Below are 22,838 nucleotides of genomic sequence, written 5' to 3'. Positions count from 1 at the left end.
TGCACAGTCCATGACTGTAGCACCTTAGACTGCTCGGCTAATTCCGTGCGGCGAAAGTCAATTGTTCCAGCTATTACTTTCTCCCTGATGAAATGATATTTTATGGCATCATGCTTTGTTCTTGATTTGTCTAAGGGGTGTACAAAAAGGTATGGCCAAACTTTCAGGAAACATTCCTCACACACAAATAAAGGAAAGATGTTATGTGGACATGTGTCTCGAAATGCTTAATTTCCATGTTAGAGCTCATTTTAGTTTTGTCAGTATGTTCTTCCACTTACGCTTAATGGAGCACATTATCATGATTTCATATGGGATACTCTACCTGTGGTGCTAGAATATGTGCCTTTACAAGTACGGCACAACATGTGGTTCATGCACGATGGAGCTCCTGCACATTTCAGTCGAAGTGTTCGTACACTTCTCAACAACAGATTCGGTGACTGATGGATTGGTAGAGGCGAACCAATTCCATTGCCTCCACACTCTCCTGACCTCAACCCTCTTGACTTTCATTTATGAGGGCATTTGAAAGCTCTTGTCTACACAACCCCGATACTGTATTGTGGACGGTTGTGATACAATACGCCATTCTCCAGGGTTGCATCAGTGCATCAGGGATTCCATGCGATGGAGGGTGGATGCATGTATCCTCACTAACAGAGGACATTTTGAACATTTCCTGTAACAAAGTGTTTGAAGCCAAGCTGGTACGTTCTGTTGCTGTGTGTTACCATTCCATCATTAATGTGATTTGAAGAGAAGTAATAAAATGAGCTGTAACATGGAAAGTAAGCGTTTCCTGACACAAGTCCACATAACATATTTTCTTTCTTTGTGTGTGAGGAATGTTTCCTGAAAGTTTGGCCGTACATTTTTGTAACACCCTGTATATGCTTCTTGGGGTGTATGATGGCTTCTTGATTATCACACCAGCAAGTGTTGATTATCTAATCAGTTGTTTAAAGTCAAGGCTATCCAGTAATTCTATCATTCATACAACCTCTCTTATGCAGGTTGCCACTGGCTTTTATTCTGCTTCCATTGTCCTCAATGCAACTGCAGTTTGTTTCATACTCTTCCAGTGCACCGAAGATCTTGCCAGTAATATTATCTATCTCATAATATATTTTTGATCATCTACACAAGTATCCCAGTCAGCATCAGCAAATGCTGAAGTATTTGGCCAGTGGCACAATATGTGAGTTTTTAACATGATCTTTCTTTCGTACATCTTACTACCCTATTTGCTGCATTCCAATCGCTCATATTAAATTTTGAACAATATTGTGATAACTTTGCCACCGAGAAAGCTATGTCTGAGTCCCATGTGGAAGGTAAAGTAGTCCACCAATAATCTCACAATATGGAGGATTTTTAACTTCCTCAACACACTTTTCCTCAAAAAGATTTGATTTCATTTCCACTGTGTTCATGGCACCCTTAGCATTTTGAAGTCTGAATCTGTCAAGTCATTGTTTAACGTACTCCTTCTGAGAAAGACTAATCGTTCCATCTTGGCTATTCTCAAATTTCATCCTAGCATGTGGCACCATACCCTTGTGATTGATTTCAAAGCAACTTCCTAAAAGATTCTTTACTTGTTGCCTCATTGCTTCATTTTGTGCAAATGTAAGCATATCACCCACATATACAGACAGAATAGCTTTCCCTTCCTTTGCACTTAACTTGTACACACATGGATCTATATCATTTCGGAAAACTCCCAGTTTTTCTAGTGAGTTATTTAAATGACTACTCCAGCATCTGACACTTTGTTTCAGCCCATATATTTTAATGTTTAACTTGCAAATTAAACTTTCTTTATGAAGCCTTCTGGTTCATGCACGTATACCTTTTCCCTTAATTTGCTGTACAGAGAGGCACTCTTCACATCATACTGATCAATATGTCAATTTTTCTTAACACTTGCTGCTATCAGTGGTTGAATTGTCTTGAAATTTGAAACAGGATCATAAGTCTCATTATAGTCTATACCTTTTACTTGGCTAAATCCCTTTGTGACTAAACGAGCTTTAAAAATCTGCTTCTCACCAACTCTCTTTCTTTTAATACCCATCTGTTCTTCAAAGGAATTACACCAGATAGTAATCCGACCAGTTTCTAAGCACGCCATCCAGTTTCTAGGCTCCATGATTTTTCAATGAGTTAGTTTCTTGATTCATTACTGCCACATCAGAATTAATTGCTTCCTGATACATTTATAGTTTGTCACTGTTGCAAAAGTGCAAAATGGCTAAGCAGGGATGGCTAGAGGACAAATGTCAGAATGTAGAGGCTTATCTCACTAGGGGTAAAATAGATACTGCCTACAGGAAAATTAAAGAGACCTTTGGAGAAAAGAGAGCCACTTGTATGAATATCAAGAGCTCAGATGGAAACCCAGTTCAAAGCAAAGAAGGGAAAGCAGAAAGGTGGAAGAAGTATATATACGGTCTATACAAGGGCAATGTACTTGAGGACAATATTATGGAAATGGAAGAGGATGTAGATGAAGATGAAATGGAAGATATGATACTGCATGAAGAGTTTGACAGAGCACTGAAAGGCCTGAATCGAAACAAGGCCCCGGGAGTAGACAACATTCCATTAGAACTACTGACAGCCTTGGGAGAGCCAGTCCTGACAAAACTCTACCATCTGGTGAGCTAGATATATGAGACAGGCGAAATACCATCAGACTTCAAGAACAATATAATAATTTCAATCCCAAAGAGGGACATGAAAGGGAAGCAGTGGTTGGGAAGGGAGTGAGACAGGGTTGTAACCTCTCCCCAAAGTTGTTCAATCTGTATATTGAGCAAGCAGTAACGGAAACAAAAGAAAAATTTGGATTAGGTATTAAAAAACTTTAAGGTTCGCCGATGACATTGTAATTCTGCCAGAGACAGCAAAGGACTTGGAAGAGCAGCTGAACGGAATGGACAGTGTCTTGAAAGGAGGGTATAAGATGAACATCAACAAAATCAAAACAAGGATAATGGAAGGTAGTCAAATTAAGTCAGGTGATGCTAAGGGAAGTAGATTAGGGAATGAGACACTCAAAGTAGTTAAGGAGTTTTGCTATTTGGGGAGCAAAATAACAGATGATGGTCGTAGTAGAGAGCATATAAAATGTAGACTGACAATGGCAAGGAAAGTATTGCTGAAGAAGAGAAATTTGTTAACATCGAGTGTAGATTTAAGTGTAAGGAAGTCGTTTTTGAAAGTATTTGTATGGAGTGTAGCCATGTATTGAAGTGAAACATGGACGATAACTAGTTTGGACAAGAAGAGAATAGAAGCTTCCGGAATGTGGTGCTACAGAAAAATGCTGAAGATTAGATGGGTAGATCACATAACCAATGAGGAAGTATTGAATAGGATTGGGGAGAAGAGAAGTTTGTGGCACAACTTGATTAGAAGAAGGGATCGGTTGGTAGGACATGTTCTGAGGCATCAAGGGATCACCAGTTTAGTATTGGAGGGCAGGGTGGAGGGTAAAAATCGTAGAGGGAAACCAAGAGATGAATACACTAAGCAGATTCAGAAGGATGTAGGTTGCAGTAGGTACTGGGAGATGAAGAAGCTTGCACAGGATAGAGTAGCATTGAGAGCTGCATCAAACCAGTCTCAGGACTGAAGACCACAACAGCAACAACAACTGTTGCTTCCTCACATGATGTTTATTTGTGCTTTGTCAGCATAAGCCTTCTCTTTGGAATGAAGTGTCATTGGATAACATTTCCTTAAACCCATTTTTTCATTTGTTATGTAATTTGTTTGCCTGCATCTACTTCATGAAGTTTCAACATGTTCCACTAGTTCCTGATTACCTTTAGTTTCTTCCAAATTTTTCTCCTGATCTGGGAAACCATAAAATTCATCTTCAGTGTTAGAATCTTTTCTTTCACTTTGCCTTTCATCTTCACTACTGTTTACTGTAGATTTCAATAAATTATTTCTTTTTCTTGTTTTCATTATGTGTGCTGCAGTGTACATCTGCTCAGCCCAAGAACTCTTCAGTAAATTACTTCCTAGGAACTGTGACCTTACCATATCAATTAACATTCTCCTGAGCTGTTTGGCTACATCGTCTTGCTACAATGTGAATGTCATTGCTATGCCAAATTCTTCAGATTCACAGAACTGTGACCATTCGTGCAAACAGAATTCTAGGCTGATGTGTGTTCAGATTCTCTGCAGGTGTTTTCTCGTGTGTTTTTCTGTTTGAATATTTCATTTCTTGATTCTTCAAATGCTTCACCTGTATTTTTAAGAAATGCATAAGTATGTATGTACTTGCATTATCCATGATAGTCATTAAATATCTATTGCCTCCTACATTTGCAACATCAACAAGTCCCATGAGATCACTGTGAACAAGTGATACAGTTTTTGGAAACATATTTCATGTTGATTTACTGACCACACAGCTATCACATGGGTTTGTTTCACCTTTTTCACAGTCGTGTCACAGTACTGCTTCATTCCTAATCATCTTGCTTGTTGTACACTTGATGATGTGCATCATTTGACAATGTGATTTTGTGTTACATTCATTATTCCTCAGCATGTTTATTGTTCTGTCAACTGTACATGGCTTTATTATTATTTCTCAGTATGTTTATTGATCTGTCAGCTGCACATGGCTTCATATTTATGTACAGTGTGTATCAATAAGAATCATCTGATTTTTAAAAAAATCATAACTAATATGCTATTTAAGATATGTGTGTGAACAAAATGTTGGAAAGAGCAAACTCTCAAGTTTTACATGGTTCCTGCAAGGTATCAGCAGCATGCACCCACTTCAGTTCTAGTGAAAATGGTGTCGGGACAACATGTAACAATCTGACGATTTGTGTGAGTGTGGGTTTGGTTTATACTGAGTTATTGCCCCAAACTACATTACACGTCTTTACGAGGTGACTTACTTGGGGTTTGCAGCCACTCTTCTTTACCGGATAACCAGCTGCTGGAAAATCTCTTGACTTCTTCTCCATCTAATAGTGCTAGGTATAGGAACTTTTAAGTCTCTTTCTACTTATAAAATGAGTAGACACACAAACTTTCCTTTTCGTTAGTTAATGATGTATTTGACTTTCATGCTCAATATAATTCACACTTTCAACATACATATGTAACTTTCTGTAAGCACCTTGTACCATCAAATATTATAAACAAAATGAGTTAGAGTTAAAAGAAAGTTGGCTTAACTACCACGACTTTCTTAAAATGAATCAGAAAATATGTCTTGCCTCTACCAAGGCTGAGTCAAGTCTACAAGTGTACTTTTTCAGCTGTTCTTGTTTCACATAATAATAGACAATGACACAATAAGCTCAGATCAGCATAAAAACTCCACGGTTCTTCCTTACACGTGCACTAAAACCTCTGTGAATTGCCTCACAGGTACTTGTTGGTGCCGCCCGACTGCCGCGTCTACTATCTTCCAGCGACTGGTTTTAAACCTGCACACACAAACATGTGACGTACAGTAGATAGGATTTTACCATCCCACACTTGTATCTAGAATATCATGTGTTCAAGATGGTAGAAAGCTGAGTGGTTCAAGAATTTAGATGGAAATTCTCGAATCACTACAAACAGAAAGCATTTTGTGTTCTACATTTTGTGCAGTGCAGGTCAGTAATAACTGTTCTGTATGAATTTCGTACTAGGTATGGTGTGGATCCTCCTACCGCACAGAGCAGTAGATGATGGCATGAACAATTCTGAGAAACAGGTTGTTTGTATAAAGGCAAATCGCCAGCCATCCCCAAATGTCCATTACAGAAGTCGAAATCCATTCACTGTGCAACTTGACAGCTCAATATTCCTCCAATTTATTCTGTTGTGTTTCGTGCTCAGAGGTGGGCAAGTGTGGGCAAGTTGCTTCTGTACTCCATAATGAGTAGATGATTCTGGATGTTTTGCTCTTTGCATGAACTGGCATGTGATTTTCTACTTCGTAGCCCATTTATTTTCTTTTATAATCACTAGTACTTACCAGGGACCTAGTACTGTAGCTTATAGCAGTTGACTGTGGAATATTCAGTTTTCCCTGAATCAACATACTGACATTGATCTTTGAAAGGCTGACATGTAAAATTCTCAGTGCATTCACACAAAATACCATTTGATAATATGAGCTGATTTTATGCATCTCACCCCCCTTTCACTCACCTCTTTCCCTCATAAACAGTATTACATTTGATAAGACCTTAGCCATGTGACACGCAGAACAATTTGATTTGCCATGGCAACTCCTGTTCAATAGCTATGATTCAATGTCAGCTTCAAACCAGTCTTTGAATTGAATGCCACCACCACCACCACCACCACCACCGCCACCACTACCGACAACAACAACAACAAGCTGGCCATTTTCCAAATGTAGTACCATTTTGTTACACACAGTCATTAACATTTGGCCAAACTGATAAATTTTACTACCAATTTCATTATAGACTTTGTAATTCAGTGGTAGCAGTATTCTTAAAAAATCACAGATTGATGTCCACTTTCCTATGAAGAAGAAGCTGGGAAGGACATAGTATAGCATATAAGCAGACTGTGAAACATTAATTCTAAAAAATTGCACGATTTCTGTCTGTTACAGGAATTCCAATAAATATTAATTTTTAAGACATTTCAAGATTCTGTATCTTACAGGAATTACAGTAATCTATACAACCAACAGAATACAGTCTCTTTTCACCAAGACATATCTTGTTTTATGGTATCAGCTGAATCTGAGAATGTGCATGAAATTTTGAATTCTTCAGAAAGGTGGTAATAGATAAAGATTATTATCTAATCTGCAACTGTAGCTTCCATCTGATTATGTTTCCATCAAATACTAATAAATGTTATTCACACATTTGTGTGTTGCATTTTAGACTGTCAGATTTTAGGTAGTGTTTTTTCTCACCTCTTGGAAAACTTTATAATACAGCTTCTTGCTGTGGCTCTGCAACATGAGAAACCACACTTGGAAACTCGCCGTAGTGATCTCTTAAGACAAGAGGAAGACTTCAAAATGAAATTGGAGAAGCTGCAAGAAGAGTTATTACAAAGGCTTGTGTGTGCTGAAGGAGACATTCTGCAGAATGAGGTGTGTGACATCTAATTTAAGAGCGTAATAGTGTCTCATTCATTAGGATGTCGGAATTTACTTTTTACCCAAAAGTGATAACAACATTACATTGATAAAACTGAAACTAAATAAAACTGTAGAACTTTTCCAGTAATTTGGAAAAAGCATATTTGTGTCATCAGTTGTACTAGTTTATGTTTATGCTTTACCAGTTTCAAATATGACAGTCATCTTTGAGGAAAAATACATTGTACATCAATGGTTCAACCATATATTTCTATCATATAAGAGCCTTGCAAATGTAAAATGTATCTAACTGTCATAGTAGTCTTTCTTAACACAGTCAATGTAAACATGCTGTGCTTTTTCACAATTACAGTAGTGCATATTTGGTGATTACCAAAGTTAGGCTTATTTGATGTTATACGAATAACAGAAAACCAAACACATCAAAGAATCCATTAAGTCCTCATATGCCAGATGCTGTCTTTCTTTTCTTCCGTACATTATTGCATAACAAATCTATGGTTGAAACACTGTACATTTCAGCTTACTTTATGAAATGGTTACTCTTCCTTCTTACAGTTTTATGTGGTCCACTTTCTTGGAATGCTCATCAGGTCTTTTTGTTATTAAATTTTGCAGGAACTTCTTGCTTCACTGAATGAAACCAAAGCCAGCAGTGCGGCCGTCAGGCAGTCTCTGGTGGAATCAAGTGCACTACAGCATGAACTTAATAAAGAATGTGAAGTTTACAAGCCTTATGCTGAATTTGGAAGTAACTTGTTCTTTGTTATAAACAGTCTTGGAAAAGTTAATAGTATGTACAAATTCTCAGTGGCTTCATTCAAAAGACTGTTTGAGAAGGCATTAGATATGCTTAAGGTATTTATCACTAAAATATTATTTTCTACTTTCAACCAGTTGAATAAAGGACTGCTTATTAACTCAAATTTATAGGAAGAAAATGACATAGATCAGAGACAAGAACACCAGAAGAAGAATCTGCTGCTCCTGACATATCAACAAGTTTCTCGCAGCCTTTTTAAGTCAGATCGACTGATGTTTGCTTTGCATTTAATACACAATTTGTTTCCCAGTGAAATACCAGATGATGTAAGTACAAATATATACTTACTATAATATTGTGTGTACTCACAATTTGCATGTTTTCTAGGAGCTGTTTCCCATCATGCTTAAAAATTATAAAAAAAGGCAACAAATAAAGCCCAAATAATACCTCTCTATTTCTGTAAAACTGGTCCTATTGAAAGTAGTAGAGCATTGCATAAGCCTCCAAATCTGTAATTACCTATCAGCGAATCACATTTTTAATGTGTCTCAGTTTAGTTTCAGACCAGGCCTATCAACTGTGAAAGCACTTGATGATACTGCTTTTTCACTTCATCTTCATGTGAGTCCAAGTTGTATGTAAATGCACCACAGAATAGAATAGAATAGAATAGAATAGAATATTTTTATTAGACTTTCAGTATTTTTCATACAATTGGCTTTGTCAAAGTTTACAGAGGGTTTTACTTTCAGTACGATATTCAAATAGTTACAGAAAGGGGAGAAAAGGAACTAAAGACCTTTCCTTCAGCATTATGTAAAACAATGTTTTATACAGTAATTAAATACACACATAAGAAAAGAATCACAGTAAATAACTAGCTTATATAATATCAAAACATTTTCTTCACAACTTAGGTAAAACATATTTTGATGATTAGTTTCTAAGAATTCTTCAGTTGTATAGAATTCGTTGTTTTTTAGCCAGGTTTGCAATGTATTCTTATATTTATTTAGTGGTACTGTACGACCTGAGCATGGTAACTTATTGAAAAATTTTATGCTTAAATACTTATAGTTATTATGGACTACAGAAAGTCTGGTGGAACGCAAGTCCAGCAGGTTTCTTGTACTGTGTGCATGCACATCACACCTCATGTTCAATTTTTTCAGATTTTCTCTGGCATATATTAGACAGTTATATATGTACATGCTTGGCACTGTCATTACACCAAGAGATTTAAAATAATTTCTGCAGGACTCTCTGGGTGCTAACCCCTCCATGCACCTGATTGCTTTCTTCTGCCATCTGAGAATACATTCAGCCCCTGTGGGCTTTAGTAAAGATTTTGATTCTCTCAGTCATATAATTTTATTTACTTATTTATTTTAAAAACCATCGTACAGAGCATGTTAAATAAGTATTTCAATTCATGCTGCATTCATTTTTCAGTTTTCTTCCTATTCATCCACATTCGTTTAATGTTTTTTGGTCTCTGCTTATGGAGATGTCTGGTGTTATTATGTTTCTTTTCTTGTTAATCCTGAAGACCACTCACTGAATTTTGTTCATAAATTAATTCCTGTGCTGATGTTTGCTTCTTTGGGGTCAGTTAGTTTCCATATATACCGCACTGGTAATTCTTTCAGCTTCATAATTTTAATAAAGATTTGCTTTGTCAGCCTGTCATCACACATTGTTGACAAACGTCTAAAGAATGACAGTATTCTTAAGTTCACTGTGTGAATTGTGTTCATTACGTGTTTGTAGACTTCTTTGTTAAGTCTTGGCCTGTAGTGTTCTGTTTCTCTTGTCCTTGGGACAAGTAACCCTCTAAGGAGTCTTCTTCCTTTTTTTATAATTTTATTTATGTTATTTTTTCACACTAGTTTTAGTGTTACAGCGACATACAGAGTGTCAGGCCTCACTGTTATATTATGAAGTTCAATTCTGATGTCTCATGATAAAGCCTTCTTTCTGTATACATTTCTAGTGTTCTGTAATACAATGTTTATCTTATTCTCTGTTATCTATAAACTTTCCTTCTGTTTGTTTTTAATGCTTAGCCACTCACATAAACATTTGAATATAATTTTATTAAAAATACTTTCCTGCTACGTCTGTAAAGGCACAGAACTCTCTTTGATTAAATCTGAGCCAAGTGACAGAAAGCAAATAATGCATTTTAATAATAACAGTTCAAACATTCTAAGTGTCTTATTATGAATTTCACAAGGTTCGGTGGCTGAAACTTTGTTGTTTATAAAAATGTAGATGACACTATCTTTTTTACTGCTGGGAGAGAATCAGAAGCTCTAAAGTAAAAAAAAAAAAAAAATGATGAACCTGAAATGTCTAATATGTATTTGGGGCAAATGTATAGCTATTTATTCATTTTAAAACTGTGAATAAATTTCCTTAGTCTGCACTTAATAGCAGTGATGAGACCTCAACTATATTTCTTGGCATTTACCTTGATCCAATACTAACACGAGAAAACTGCACAAAATGTGTATGTAGGGGAATGTGTCATACCTTGGAACACTTTTTGGACTTTGGGTTCTAGCCAGCCCTGTGTCATAAGTTTAATATATCTTCTTATTCCATTTTTAAATAATAGCATTCACTTTTTGCATGCTGCTGTTTTTTCCTGAAGTTATGAAAATTAATCTCCCAAATGTGCAAAAATGTTGAAAGGTACAACATGGTCATGTACCTAGGAATAAATGTTCTACTGTTATTTAAAAGTGTTGCAATTGACAAAATCTTGTCAGTCTTGCATTTTATAGTCTTACCTGTTACATTATTAATCTACTTCATACCAGGAACCAGTAAGTGGAAGCAAATTAATATTATAAAAAGTCAGTTACAAGTTAAAAACAGTTTGAAATAGAAGCTATTGGAAACAAAAACAAAATTTTCATTTGCAAGACATATTAAATCACTAAGACATAGAAGAAACTCAGATCATGTGCAAATATCTCATGTTCCACTCTCAGGAAAGAATTTATGGTTAAGTTCCATCCTTCATCAGCAATACCATTATGTCAGTGCTTGCTTTACAGTGTAAAGACGATTCATGAAGAAGACATTTTCCTTTTAAAGGAGAAGTGATACATGTTGTTGCAGTGTGCAGTGTAGTTTGCAAGTATCTAAAAGTATACACCATAAAGAATGCAGTCAGTACTATTATTATAAAACATGGTTTTGATGAGTGGCCAGTGGACATTGAGAAATCAGAAGCATATGTTGACAGCTCTTCTCACTTTTTCTTTCAGTGGAAATTCATCACACTTACATTTTGGAAAATACTTAACCCATTCAGTTTTCTCCTTGTGCCCAAACATTAATTTTTGTGGTTTGTAGTCTGTAGATGGGTGCAATACATGATTCATGATTTCTTCAGAGTGGCAATATTATAAGACAGAGTGTGGTGGGATGGATGGAGGAAGATAGAGGCAGAAAATGTGAGGAGTGGTTGGAGAGGGGTGACTCGTAGCTCAGACATAGGCAATAGGATTGCGAGATAGTAATGCAGGAAGGAGAGGCAGCAAGTTCAAGGGAATCAGAATTGTTGTGTTTTTTGTGCGGTGCACAATTAAAATGTGGAGGTGTGACTGGGGAAGGTCTGACAGGACAGAGAAAGAGGAGACTATAGGTAGAGGTTGGCAAGCAGTGGGGGAGCTGAGATTGAGGCAAAGATTATTATGGGAGTGAAGGATGTGCTGCAGGGATAACTTCCATCTGGGTAGTTCATAAATACTGACTCTGAGGAGAAGGATCTAGATATCACAGGTTATGAAGCAGCCATTGAACTCAAGCATGCTGTGCTGGGAAGCATATTGTGTGACTTGGTGGTCAGTTCTGCCCGTGTTCACAGTTTGGCAGTGGTCATTCATCCTGGTGGTCGTGCCCATATTAAAATGCTATGGGCACACAACCAATAATAAAACTGGAGTGTGCAGCAGAGGGTGTCTAGTGACCGTTATGTATTACATTAGATAAGGAAGCTTGTGTGCTATGAGTGCATACTTTCAGTACACATACTGGAGCTTCATCAATTCCTGCTGACTTTTTATTTTTGTACTTTTTGTTTCCATACAGTTTTACTGACTTAATGCTCTGTACTGGATTGCAACATCATTGTATGTATATTTTTTGCAGAAGCTACATCATTTCTAGAAATATTTCTCTGAAATACTGGAACAGAAATCAAACAATTTTCATTTGGACTGAAACATTTATTGACCTGTATCAGTTGTCTAGCCTTTTTTGTTTTATGTCATGCTGGGCAACTTTGCTTTTGTTCAAGGCCTGAAATATTACTTAACTGCAAATATATCAGTGTATTTCTGCTTGCAGAGCACCAGCATACCAGCTTGATATTAGAAATAACATTTTTTGTCATGTGTTACAGGAATGGAGTGTTTTTCTGGGACAGCATTTGTCTGTGATGAGAGCAGACTCTGGTAGTATTGGTGGTGAATTGCCAGATTGGATAAGTAAGGAACAGTTAATAGATGTTTACACAATAAAGGTGGGCATTTCTTTAACAATTTTACTATTTCCTTCAGTTTAACAAATCCTGTGTTTTAATTTAGAACTGACTTTACTTTGCCACATCCTTTAAAATGTTAGCGATTGGATCTTAAATGTAAAGATTTTATTTATCTGTCATAAAATGGTTGTTACAGAAGTAAAAACAATAGTTTCTGTTGCAACATCAAATCATGTAGTGGTGCTAGCTATACGTGTCATTCATTGAATCCGTGTTATGCACAACTATGTGCATGCTTCTTTTTTTTCTTCTTTTAAATTATGTCATTTAAATATGACATTTACAGTGTGAGAGCTCTGATCATTTTGGTTGTTGTTGTTGTGGTCTTCAGTCCTGGGACTGGTTTGATGCAGCTCTCCATGCTACTCTATCCTGTCCAAAGTTCTTCATCTCCCAGTACCTACTGCAACCTATATCCTTCTGAATATGCTTAGTGTAGTCATCTCTTGGGCTCCCTCTACGATTTTTACCCTCCACGCTGCCCTATAATACTAAATTGGTGATCCCTTGATGCTTCAGAACATGTCCTACCAACCGATCCCTTCTTCTGGTCAAGTTGTGCCACAAACTTCTCTTCTCTTCAATCCTATTCAATACTTCCTCATTAATTATGTGATCTACCCATCTAATCTTCAGCATTCTTCTGTAGCACCACATTTCGAAAGCTTCTATTCTCTTCTTGTCCAAACTAGTTATCGTCCATGTTTCACTTCCATACATGGCTACACTCCATACAAATACTTTCAGAAATGACTTCCTGACACTTTAATCTATACTCAATGTTAACAAATTTCTCTTCTTCAGAAACGCTTTCCTTGCCATTGCCAGTTTACATTTTTATATCCTCTCTACTTCGACTATCATCAGTTATTTTGCTCCCCAAATAGCAAAACTCCTTTACTACTTTGATTGTCTCATTTCCTAATCAAATTCCCTCAGCATCACCCGACTTTATTCGACTACCTTCCATTATCCTTGTTTTGATTTTGTTGATGTTCATCTTATATCCTCCTTTCAAGACACTATCCATTCCGTTCAACTGCTCTTCCAAGTCCTTTGCTGTCTCTGACAGAATTACAATGTCATTGGCGAACCTCAACATTTTTATTTCTTCTCCATGGATTTTAATACCTACTCCGAATTTTTCTTTTGTTTCCTTCACTGCTTGCTCAATATACAGATTGAATAACGTCGGGGAGAGACTGCAACCCTGTCTCACTCCCTTCCCAACCACTGCTTCCCTTTCATGTCCCTCGACCCTTATAACTGCCATCTGGTTTCTGTACAAATTGTAAATAGGCTTTCGCTCTCTGTATTTTACCCGTACCACCTTCAGAATTTGAAAGAGTATTCCAGTCAACATTGTCAAAAGCTTTCTCTAAGTCTACAACTGCTAGAAACATTGGTTTGCCTTTCCTTAATCTTTCTTCTAAGATATGTCGTAGGGTCAGTATTGCCTCACATGTTCCAACATTTCTACGGAATCCAAACTGGTCTTCCACGAGGTTGTCTTCTACTAGTTTTTCCATTCGTCTGTAAAGAATTCGCGTTAGTATTTTGCAGCTGTGACATATTAAACTGATAGTTCGGTAATTTTCACATCTGTCAACACCTGCTTTCTTTGGGATTGGAATTATTATATTCTTCTTGAAGTCTGAGGGTATTTCGCCTGTCTCATACATCTTGCTCACCAGATGGTAGAGTTTTGTGAGGACTGGCTCTCCCAAGGCCGTCAGTAGTTCCAATGGAATGTTGTCTACTCCGGGGGCCTGGTTTCGACTCAGGTCTTTCAGTGCACTGTCAAACTCTTCACGCAGTATCGTATCTCCCATTTCATCTTCATCTACATCCTCTTCCATTTCCATAATATTGTCCTCAAGTACATCGCCCTTGTATAGACCCTCTATATACTCCTTCCACCTTTCTGCTTTCCCTTCTTTGCTTAGAACTGGGTTTCCATCTGAGCTCTTGATTTTCATACAAGTGGTTCTCTTACCTCCAAAGGTCTCTTTAATTTTCCTGTAGGCAGTATCTATCTTACCCCTAGTGATATAAGCCTCTACATCCTTACATTTGTCCTCTAGCCGTGCCTGCTTAGCCATGTTGCACTTTCTGTCGATCTCATTTTTGAGATGTCTGTATTCCTTTTTGCCTGCTTCATTTACTGCATTTTTATATTTTCTCCTTTCATCAATTAAATTCAATATTTCTTCTGTTACCCAAGGATTTCTACTAGCCTTATTCTTTTTACCTTCTTGATCCTCTGCTGCCTTCACTACTTCATCCCTCAAAGCTACCCATTCTTCTTCTACCGTATTTATTTCCCCCATTCCTGTCAATTGCTCCCTTATGCTCTCCCTGAAACTCTGTACAACCTCTGGTTCTTTTAGTTTATCCAGGTCCCATCTCCTTAAATTCCCACCTTTTTGCAGTTTCTTTAGTTTAATCTACAGGTCATAAACAATAGATTGTGGTCAGAGTCCACATCTGCCCCTGGAAATGTCTTACAATTTAAAACCTGGTTCCTAAATCTCTGTCTTACCATTATATAATCTATCTGAAACCTGTCAGTATCTCCAGGCTTCTTCCATGTATACAGCCTTCTTTTATGGTTCTTGAACCAAGTGTTACCTATGATTAAGTTGTGCTCTGTGCAAAATTCTACCAGGTGGCTTCCTCTTTCATTTCTTTGCCCCAGTCCATATGCACCTACTACGTTTCCTTCTCTCCCTTATCCTACTACCGAATTCCAGTCACCCATGACTATTAAATTTTCGTCTCCATTCACTATCTGAATAATTTCTTTTATTTCATCATACATCTCTTCAATTTCTTCGTCATCTGCGGAGCTAGTTGGCATATAAATTTGTACTACTGTAGTAGGTGTGGGCTTCGTATCTATCTTGGCCACAATAATGCGTTCACTATGCTGTTTGTAGTAGCTTACCCGCATTTCTATTTTCCTATTCATTATTAAACCTACTCCTGCATTACCCCTATTTGATTTTGTGTTTATAACCCTGTAGTCAGCTGACCAAAAGTCTTGTTCTTCCTGCCACCGCACTTCACTAATTCCCACTATATCTAACTTTAACATATCCATTTCCCTTTTTAAATTTCCTAACCTACCAGCCTGATTAAGGGATCTGACATTCCACGCTCCGATCCGTAGAATGCCACTTTTCTTTCTCCTGATAACGAAATCCTCTTGAGTAGTCCCCGCCCGGAGATCCGAATGGGGGACTATTTTACCTCTGGAATATTTTACCCAAGAGGACGCCATCATCATTTAATCATACAGTAAAGCTGCATGCCCTCGGGAAAGATTACGGCCGTAGTTTCCCCTTGCTTTCAGCCGTTCGCAGTACCAGCACAGCAAGGCCGTTTTGGTTATTGTTACAAGGCCAGATCAGTCAATCATACAGACTGTTGCCCCTGCAACTACTGAAAAGGCTGTTGCCCCTTTTCAGGAACCACACGTTTGTCTGGCCTCTCATTTTGGTATCTATACTGAAGTGGAACACTTGTGAAAAGTGTCATTCTATATAGAAACTATCAGTTACACAATTTATTTTTGCATATTAAAAAAGTTCCCTCACTTACACATACTTACATTTTCCTTTAGCTTTGCAGTAATTCTTTCTGGCAGCTTTGTATTTTCTCATATTCTTAGCTTACCTTGGTATTTACATTTCTTTAAGCTGAGAGAGATTCATTGTTTCACACAAAATATTGTTACTACTGAACCCAAAAATAAATCAAGATGTTCCGCAAAATTGTTATACAACATATTGTTGGCTTCCGCCCTTTAGTGTGTATTTATACAGAAAAATACAATTACTGCCCATTTGGGATGAGCACAGTAGAACAAAAATGATTATTTACACTACAGGCAGAATAGTTGATTAAGTGAGTGCACCAAGAAAAGAAGCCTCCCATATGAGCAGGCACTATTTGCCAAATAATGAACCTCCTACCAACTTCCAGCATTATTTAAAATCTGACTTTATCATTTTAATCAGTTGCAAATACAGCACTTCAAGCAACAAAATCTTTGACATTTCACAGTTTACAAAAATAATTCTCTTAATCATTGCATACACATTGAAGATTGTCTTCATATTAGTCACATTGCCATCACATTCTAAAATTTTGTTTTTACTAAGTACAAGGAATCCAACAACAGTCTTATTTACACACTGAATGTCACTTTCACGACCTGTGCACATTTCATCACCACATAATGTATATTAACTGTAACTTCTTGTCCTTCTTTCTCGTTCTTTATAAGCCAATGTTTGTTTGTTTGATCATTTGTTTATATTGTGTGTACTGCCATTGCTATAAAACTTTGTCAACTTATTGCTTGCACTTATACAAAGGTTGTAGGCATAGTGTAATTAACTTACAGTAGGTGACACATGAGTTGAATTGAATTGAATTTTATTTGATCCTGTAAGATTACATTGTGTACAGTAAATGTGCGTGTAATATAGGACATGTCAAAGTGTTAACACTTCTTATCACTTATTTTTCTACACCTTTAGCTTACATTTTTACATTACTGATAATGAGTAACAATATATACAAATTTAATGGCATAAGTATTGTGCAACACTGTAAAACTCTTTTTCAATGAGATAGTCTTTAAGTTTCTTTGGAAAGTCATTGTGAAGTACACTATCTTTCAGGGTTTTGGGCAGACTTCTTAGTAGTCTGATACCAAAGTACTGGGGTCCTTTTTCTAGCATTGCCAGTCGGTGGGGTATGCTCTGTACTTCATTCTTCTTTCTTGTGTTGTGGGTGTGTACACTAGCATTTGTAATCCAGCCCTCACTACCTTTTGTGATGTACATTATTGTTTTGTATATATACAACGATGAAAAAGTTAAGATATTTAAATTCTTGAAACAGTTTCTGCATATTTTCAGAGGTCTTTCTTCTTAAAATGGTCCTAATTGCTTTTTTTGTAATGTGAACACTCGTTTTGTCTCTTGTTTGTTTGAGTTTCCCCACACAGTCACTCCATACTGTAAGTGTGAGTCATACCATATCTGAAAGAGCATGGAACATTTTGACGATATGTTCGCCATCCAACCTGAAGGATTTGTTGGAAAAATTCAGAGACGATTTGAGAGTAAACCTTTTGCACCATGTTCATACCTTTAGCATTGGCAGTACCATCGATGTTTCAGACAATATTTTCAATCAAACTCTAATCAAAATCGAGGACATATGCTTAACTTTCAGCAACAAAGAACTCATTTAGGGTGTGTTTGCACTAGAACATTCTGCATTTATCCTTTCTGATTGCAATTTAGTGGGAGGACAGCAGTACAGTGCCAATGATTTGCATGCATTTGTTGAATCTAATGAGCAACTCTTGTGTGCAAAACAAAAATTGGTCTTCAAGGCAATTACAGATGCCATGTCAAATGGCAGAGGTGGTCTGTTCTTCCTTGATGCACCTTGTGGCACTGGAAAAATGTTCCTCACCAGTTTACCAATGACTCACATTTGATTTCGAAATGAAATTGCTTTAGCTCTTGCTTCATCACATATTGTGGCTACATTATTAGATGGTGGATGAGCAGCAAATTCAGTGCTCAAATTGCCATTGGATACACATTTCTCAGAAGCTCCAACATGTAACATTTCAAAAGATCTGGCATGGCTAAAGTTAAAAAAAATTTAAGGTCATGTCTTGGGCGAATGCAACATGGCTTATAAGAAATTATTTGGAGCAAGTGATCATGCTCTTAAAGATTTATGATCAAATGAATACCCATTTCTCATTTTATTATCTGGTGGCTTTGGACAAAATTTCCAGTGACACTTACATTAACACCAGCTAATGAGCTCGATGCTTGCCTTAAAGCATTGCATCTTTGGAGAGGTGCAAAAATTCACATTAAAGAGAATTATGAGTGTACATCTGCAGCACAATGTCTTGGCAGCTAAATTTTCAAAACAACTATTGAACATTGGTGTAGGAAAATTAGCAGTTGATGCCACCACAAAATGTATTTCATTTTCATTGAACTTTTGTTTATTGTGTTGTCCGTCAAACACCTCATTCAGAAACTTTTTCCTCAAGTTGTCATAAATGGCTTTGAAAATGTGCTATTTTGGCAGCAAAAATCACTGATGTCGGTGCAGTCAACCACACAATTCAAGAGCAAATTCTGTTACCTACAAATCGATTGACAGCATTATGAATGCAGGTGAAATTGTTAATTATCCACTCAAGTTTTTAAATTCATTGGAATCTTGCTGATGTGCACAAATCTTCATTCGAAGTTAGCGTGCCAGTTATTCTCTTGCAAAACATAAATCCACCCCGACTACGTATTGGAACAAAACTTGCTGTGAAGAAACTATTTCTGAATGTCACTGAGGCCATTTTTTCTTGATGGAATGTCAAAAGGAGAAGATATGTTCATTCCATGCATTCCCAATGTTCGAACTGCCATGCCATTTGATTTCAAACAAATGCAGTTCCCTATTTGACTTCCATTCTCAATGATCAACAAGACACAAGGCCGGTCACTTGAGGTGTGCGGATTAAAACTAGGAAATCCATGTGTTTCACAGGGCCAGTTGTATATTGTGTGCTCACAAGTCAGACAACAAAGAAATTTATTTGTTTTGCTGAAGATGGAGAAACAAAATATACTGTCAACCATAAAGCACTTGACTAATAAAGTCAACGAAATAAAATGAAATCATTTACACTTCTCCTTTATATATCATTCAGTTTCAACAAATGTATTCATTATCAACAACAAAATAAATATCATTCTTTCTAATTAAATAAGATAACTCTTTCGTATTTCAAATGATATTATCACAATTATGTTTTCTGCGGCAGCAACATGCTGGGTACCAACTAGTGTGTGTATAAAAGAAATGTCATTTGGCCATTCGCATGTAGCCATCCATCATGTTTACAAAGTATCTTTGTTAATGATTATCCTACTTGATGCCTTTCATTTACCTTATTTTTAATTAAGCAAGATTTCCATCCTCCATTAACAATATCCTTAAATTTTTCAACATCTTCATTTACCGCCTGCACACTTTCAACTTAGCTTCATTTACATCAGTCTTAATTAAATGATTTTTCTTTACATCATTATTAATTACAAATGACTTGCCTTCCTCAATTTTACATTCCAGTGCAATATTATCGACTTTGTCAACTATTGCATTCACTGCTTGCCCTTGCTGTACATCAAAGTCATCAAAGATAACAGTATTTACTTTTAACAGTTTCTTGAATTATCTCCACTTTACTAAGATCAATACTGTATTTTTGTTTTGTATCAGAAAACAGTTGATTATCATCATTAGACCAGAATTTATTGACCGCTTCTGTAGTAGCCTGACATGGTCAACTTCCATCTGCATATTACAATGGTTTTGAATTTCATTTTGCTGAAGCAAATATCATTACCAAAACTATGTAATTTTGATTCTAAACAATCTTTTACATTTTCTAATTTGCTGTAAACAATCTTTCACTGAATCTATCTGTTTGTACAAATTTGGATTTAAATTACTAATGTCAGTACTAAATTCTTTTTTTTTAAAGTCCTTACTATTAAATTCTGTTTTAAGGTTCTTACTATTTGTGCCCAATTTTGTATTTGAACTGTAAATTTTACTATTATTTTTGGCCATTTTACTATTATTTTTATCTATTTTCAAGTTTAGATTACCGATGTCCCTTTTAATGTCACTTTTGAGGTGGCTATTATTTTTGCCCATTTTTTAAATTTAATCTGTCCACCAGACTTTTCTTCTATACACTGAGTTTCTTCATACAATTCAGGTATACTATTAACCTTTTCCATTGCATCGTAACTACTTTCTTCACCCTTAGTATCACAGTACTCATCAATAACCTTAATGTTACCTGTGCTGTCATAAAATGTTGAATCTATCTCTGATTTACATCCACTGTCTTCCCAAGGGTCATTTTTAAATATCACTTTTCCCCACTGATTTCTGCTCCCTTTTTACCAACATCAAGCACACTGTCTTCCACTGTTTTGTCACTCATTCTGAAAAGATTGTAAGTAACACTTGATAACATGAGCACTTGACCTTATATTTCTACTGAGTTGGTCACTGCTATGTACACTGCTTCATATCGTCAACTTCAACACTGACTGAATTTTCTCCTGTATTTCACCCTGGTGTGTTTACATCTGAACTTCTAGCTGTTTCTACTATTTGAACCTAGGTAATTTTTCTAAGAGGTGTTCATTCATTACTTAGAAAAAATTCTGTCTAGGTTCGAATATCAGGAAACACACAATTTGTATAAAACTTTTAACTACTAAACATGTGCTTATACTGCTATGACAACAGCACATGCATAGATAAACAGAACCAATAAGTGTATCAGCAAAGTGATATCTACCAGCCAATTGCTAACAGAGCTTATTTGAATGGTTCGGTGGTCTCATGCTGGAATACAGCTCTGAAGATCTTTTTCTTTTCTTTTAATAGGAAAGCGTTTGACTGTGTAGTCTGGAAAAAAGTTGTGGCAGGTGCTTGTAGAGTTCGGTTCTCACCACACTTGACAGCAGTGATCATAAGTCTGTACAGTAATCACCTCGTAGCTGTGAAGACGAGTGCTGGCATGTCTGATTTCTTCAGTGTATCAAAAGATATCAGACAGGATTCTACATCTACATCTGCATCTACATCTATACTTTGCAAACCACCAAAAATTGCATGGCAGAGGATATGTCCCATTATACCAGCTATTGGGGTTTTTGCCTATTCCATTCTCTATGGAGTGTGGGAAGAATGATTACTTGAATGCTTCTGTGTGTGCTGTAATTATTCGAATCTTTTTCTCGCAATCCATAGTGAGCAATATGTAGGGGTTGTAGTATATTCCTAGAGTCATCATTTAAAGCTGGTTCTTGAAACTTTGTTAGTATAACTTTTTGGGATAGTTTACATCTATCTTCAAGAGTCTGTCAGTTCTGTTTCTTCAGCATCACTGTTACACTCTCCCATGGGTCAAACAAATTTGTGTCCATTTCTGCTGCCCTCCTTGGTATGTGTTCAATATCCCCTATTAGTCCTCTTTGGTACAGTTCCCACACACTTGAGCACTATTCTAGAATGGGTTGCATGAGTAATCTCCTTTGTAGACTGACTGCACTTTCTCAGCATTCGACCAATAAACTGACGTCTACCACATGCTTTACCCACAACTGAGCCTTTGTAATTGTTCGATTCCAAATCCCTACCCAAATAATTGTATGAGTTGGCCAATCCTGACTGTGACTCACTGATATTATTGTCAGAGTATACTATGTTTTTGTTTTTTGTTTTGTGAAGTGCACAATTTTATGTTTCTGGATATTTAAAACAAGTTGTCAATCTTTGCACCACTTTGAAATCTTATCAAGATTGGATGGAATATTCATGCAGCTTCTTTCAGACAATACTTTATTATAGATAACTGGATCATCTGCAGAAAGTCTGAGATTACTAATAATATTGTCTGCAAGTCATTAATGTGCAACATAAGCAGCAAGGGTTCCAACATACATCCCTGGGTCACACCCAAAGCTACTTCTACATCTGACACTCTCTCTCCATCGCAGATAACATGCTGTGTTCTCCCTACCAGAAAGTCTTCAGTCTAGTAACAAATTTCACTTGATACTTTATATGATCAAACTTTTGATGATAAATTGTAGATATGGTACTGAGTGCTTTTCACAAATCAAGAAATACTGCATCTGCCTGTCTTCCTTGGTCTAAAGATTTCATAAGTCGTATGAGAAAAGTGCAAGTCGGGTTTCACGTGATCAGTGTTTTTGAAATCCATGCTCATCGGTATATAGGCCATTCTGTTCAAGATACCTCATTATATTTGAGCTCAGAACATGTTTCAATATTCTACAACAAATGAATGTCAAAGATATTGGACAGTAGTTTTGTGGATCACTTCTACTGTCCCTCTTGTAGATGGGTGTCACCTGTGCTTTCTTCCAACTATTGGGTACAGTTTCCTGTTCAAGGGATTTATGTTAGATTATAGTTAGAAAGGGGCTAACTCAGCCAAAGGTTCAGTGTAGAATATGACAGGATTCCATCAGGGCCTGGAGCTTTGTTCAGTTTCAACAATTTCAGCTGTTTCTCAGCATCCAGAGATCCTCTACATGATCCTGCCCTGTGCTGAAAGTTTCAAGTTCCTAATTGAGGTGTGACACTACTGATTTTTTTATCTAGTTTACTGACCATAAAGATCTCTCTTCTCGTTTTAGCTGTTCTTTGTGTTTTTGTAATCATGGTTGGCACAACTGGATCATGGTCACTGACACCTGTTTTGATGCGGACATCCACGAAGAGGT

At 36.7% G+C, this 22,838-nt stretch overlaps 1 protein-coding gene across 1 annotated transcript in view; it reads left to right on the top strand.

Moving 5' to 3' along the window:
- LOC126328907 (cytoplasmic dynein 2 heavy chain 1) overlaps positions 1–22,838 on the top strand; it is a 906,666-nt gene that overhangs the window by 767,439 nt on the left and 116,389 nt on the right. Inside the window, exons 61-64 of the mRNA XM_049996078.1 lie at positions 6,962–7,120; positions 7,748–7,987; positions 8,063–8,218; positions 12,313–12,432. Coding sequence (XP_049852035.1) covers positions 6,962–7,120; positions 7,748–7,987; positions 8,063–8,218; positions 12,313–12,432 — 675 coding nt within the window. The remainder of the gene's footprint in view (positions 1–6,961; positions 7,121–7,747; positions 7,988–8,062; positions 8,219–12,312; positions 12,433–22,838) is intronic.

This window comes from Schistocerca gregaria, chromosome 2 (assembly GCF_023897955.1).
Source record: "Schistocerca gregaria isolate iqSchGreg1 chromosome 2, iqSchGreg1.2, whole genome shotgun sequence".
Classification (NCBI taxonomy): Eukaryota; Metazoa; Arthropoda; class Insecta; order Orthoptera; family Acrididae; genus Schistocerca; species Schistocerca gregaria.
The sequence above is the reverse complement of the archived record's forward strand: the minus strand, read 5'-3'. Positions and strand labels throughout refer to the sequence as shown.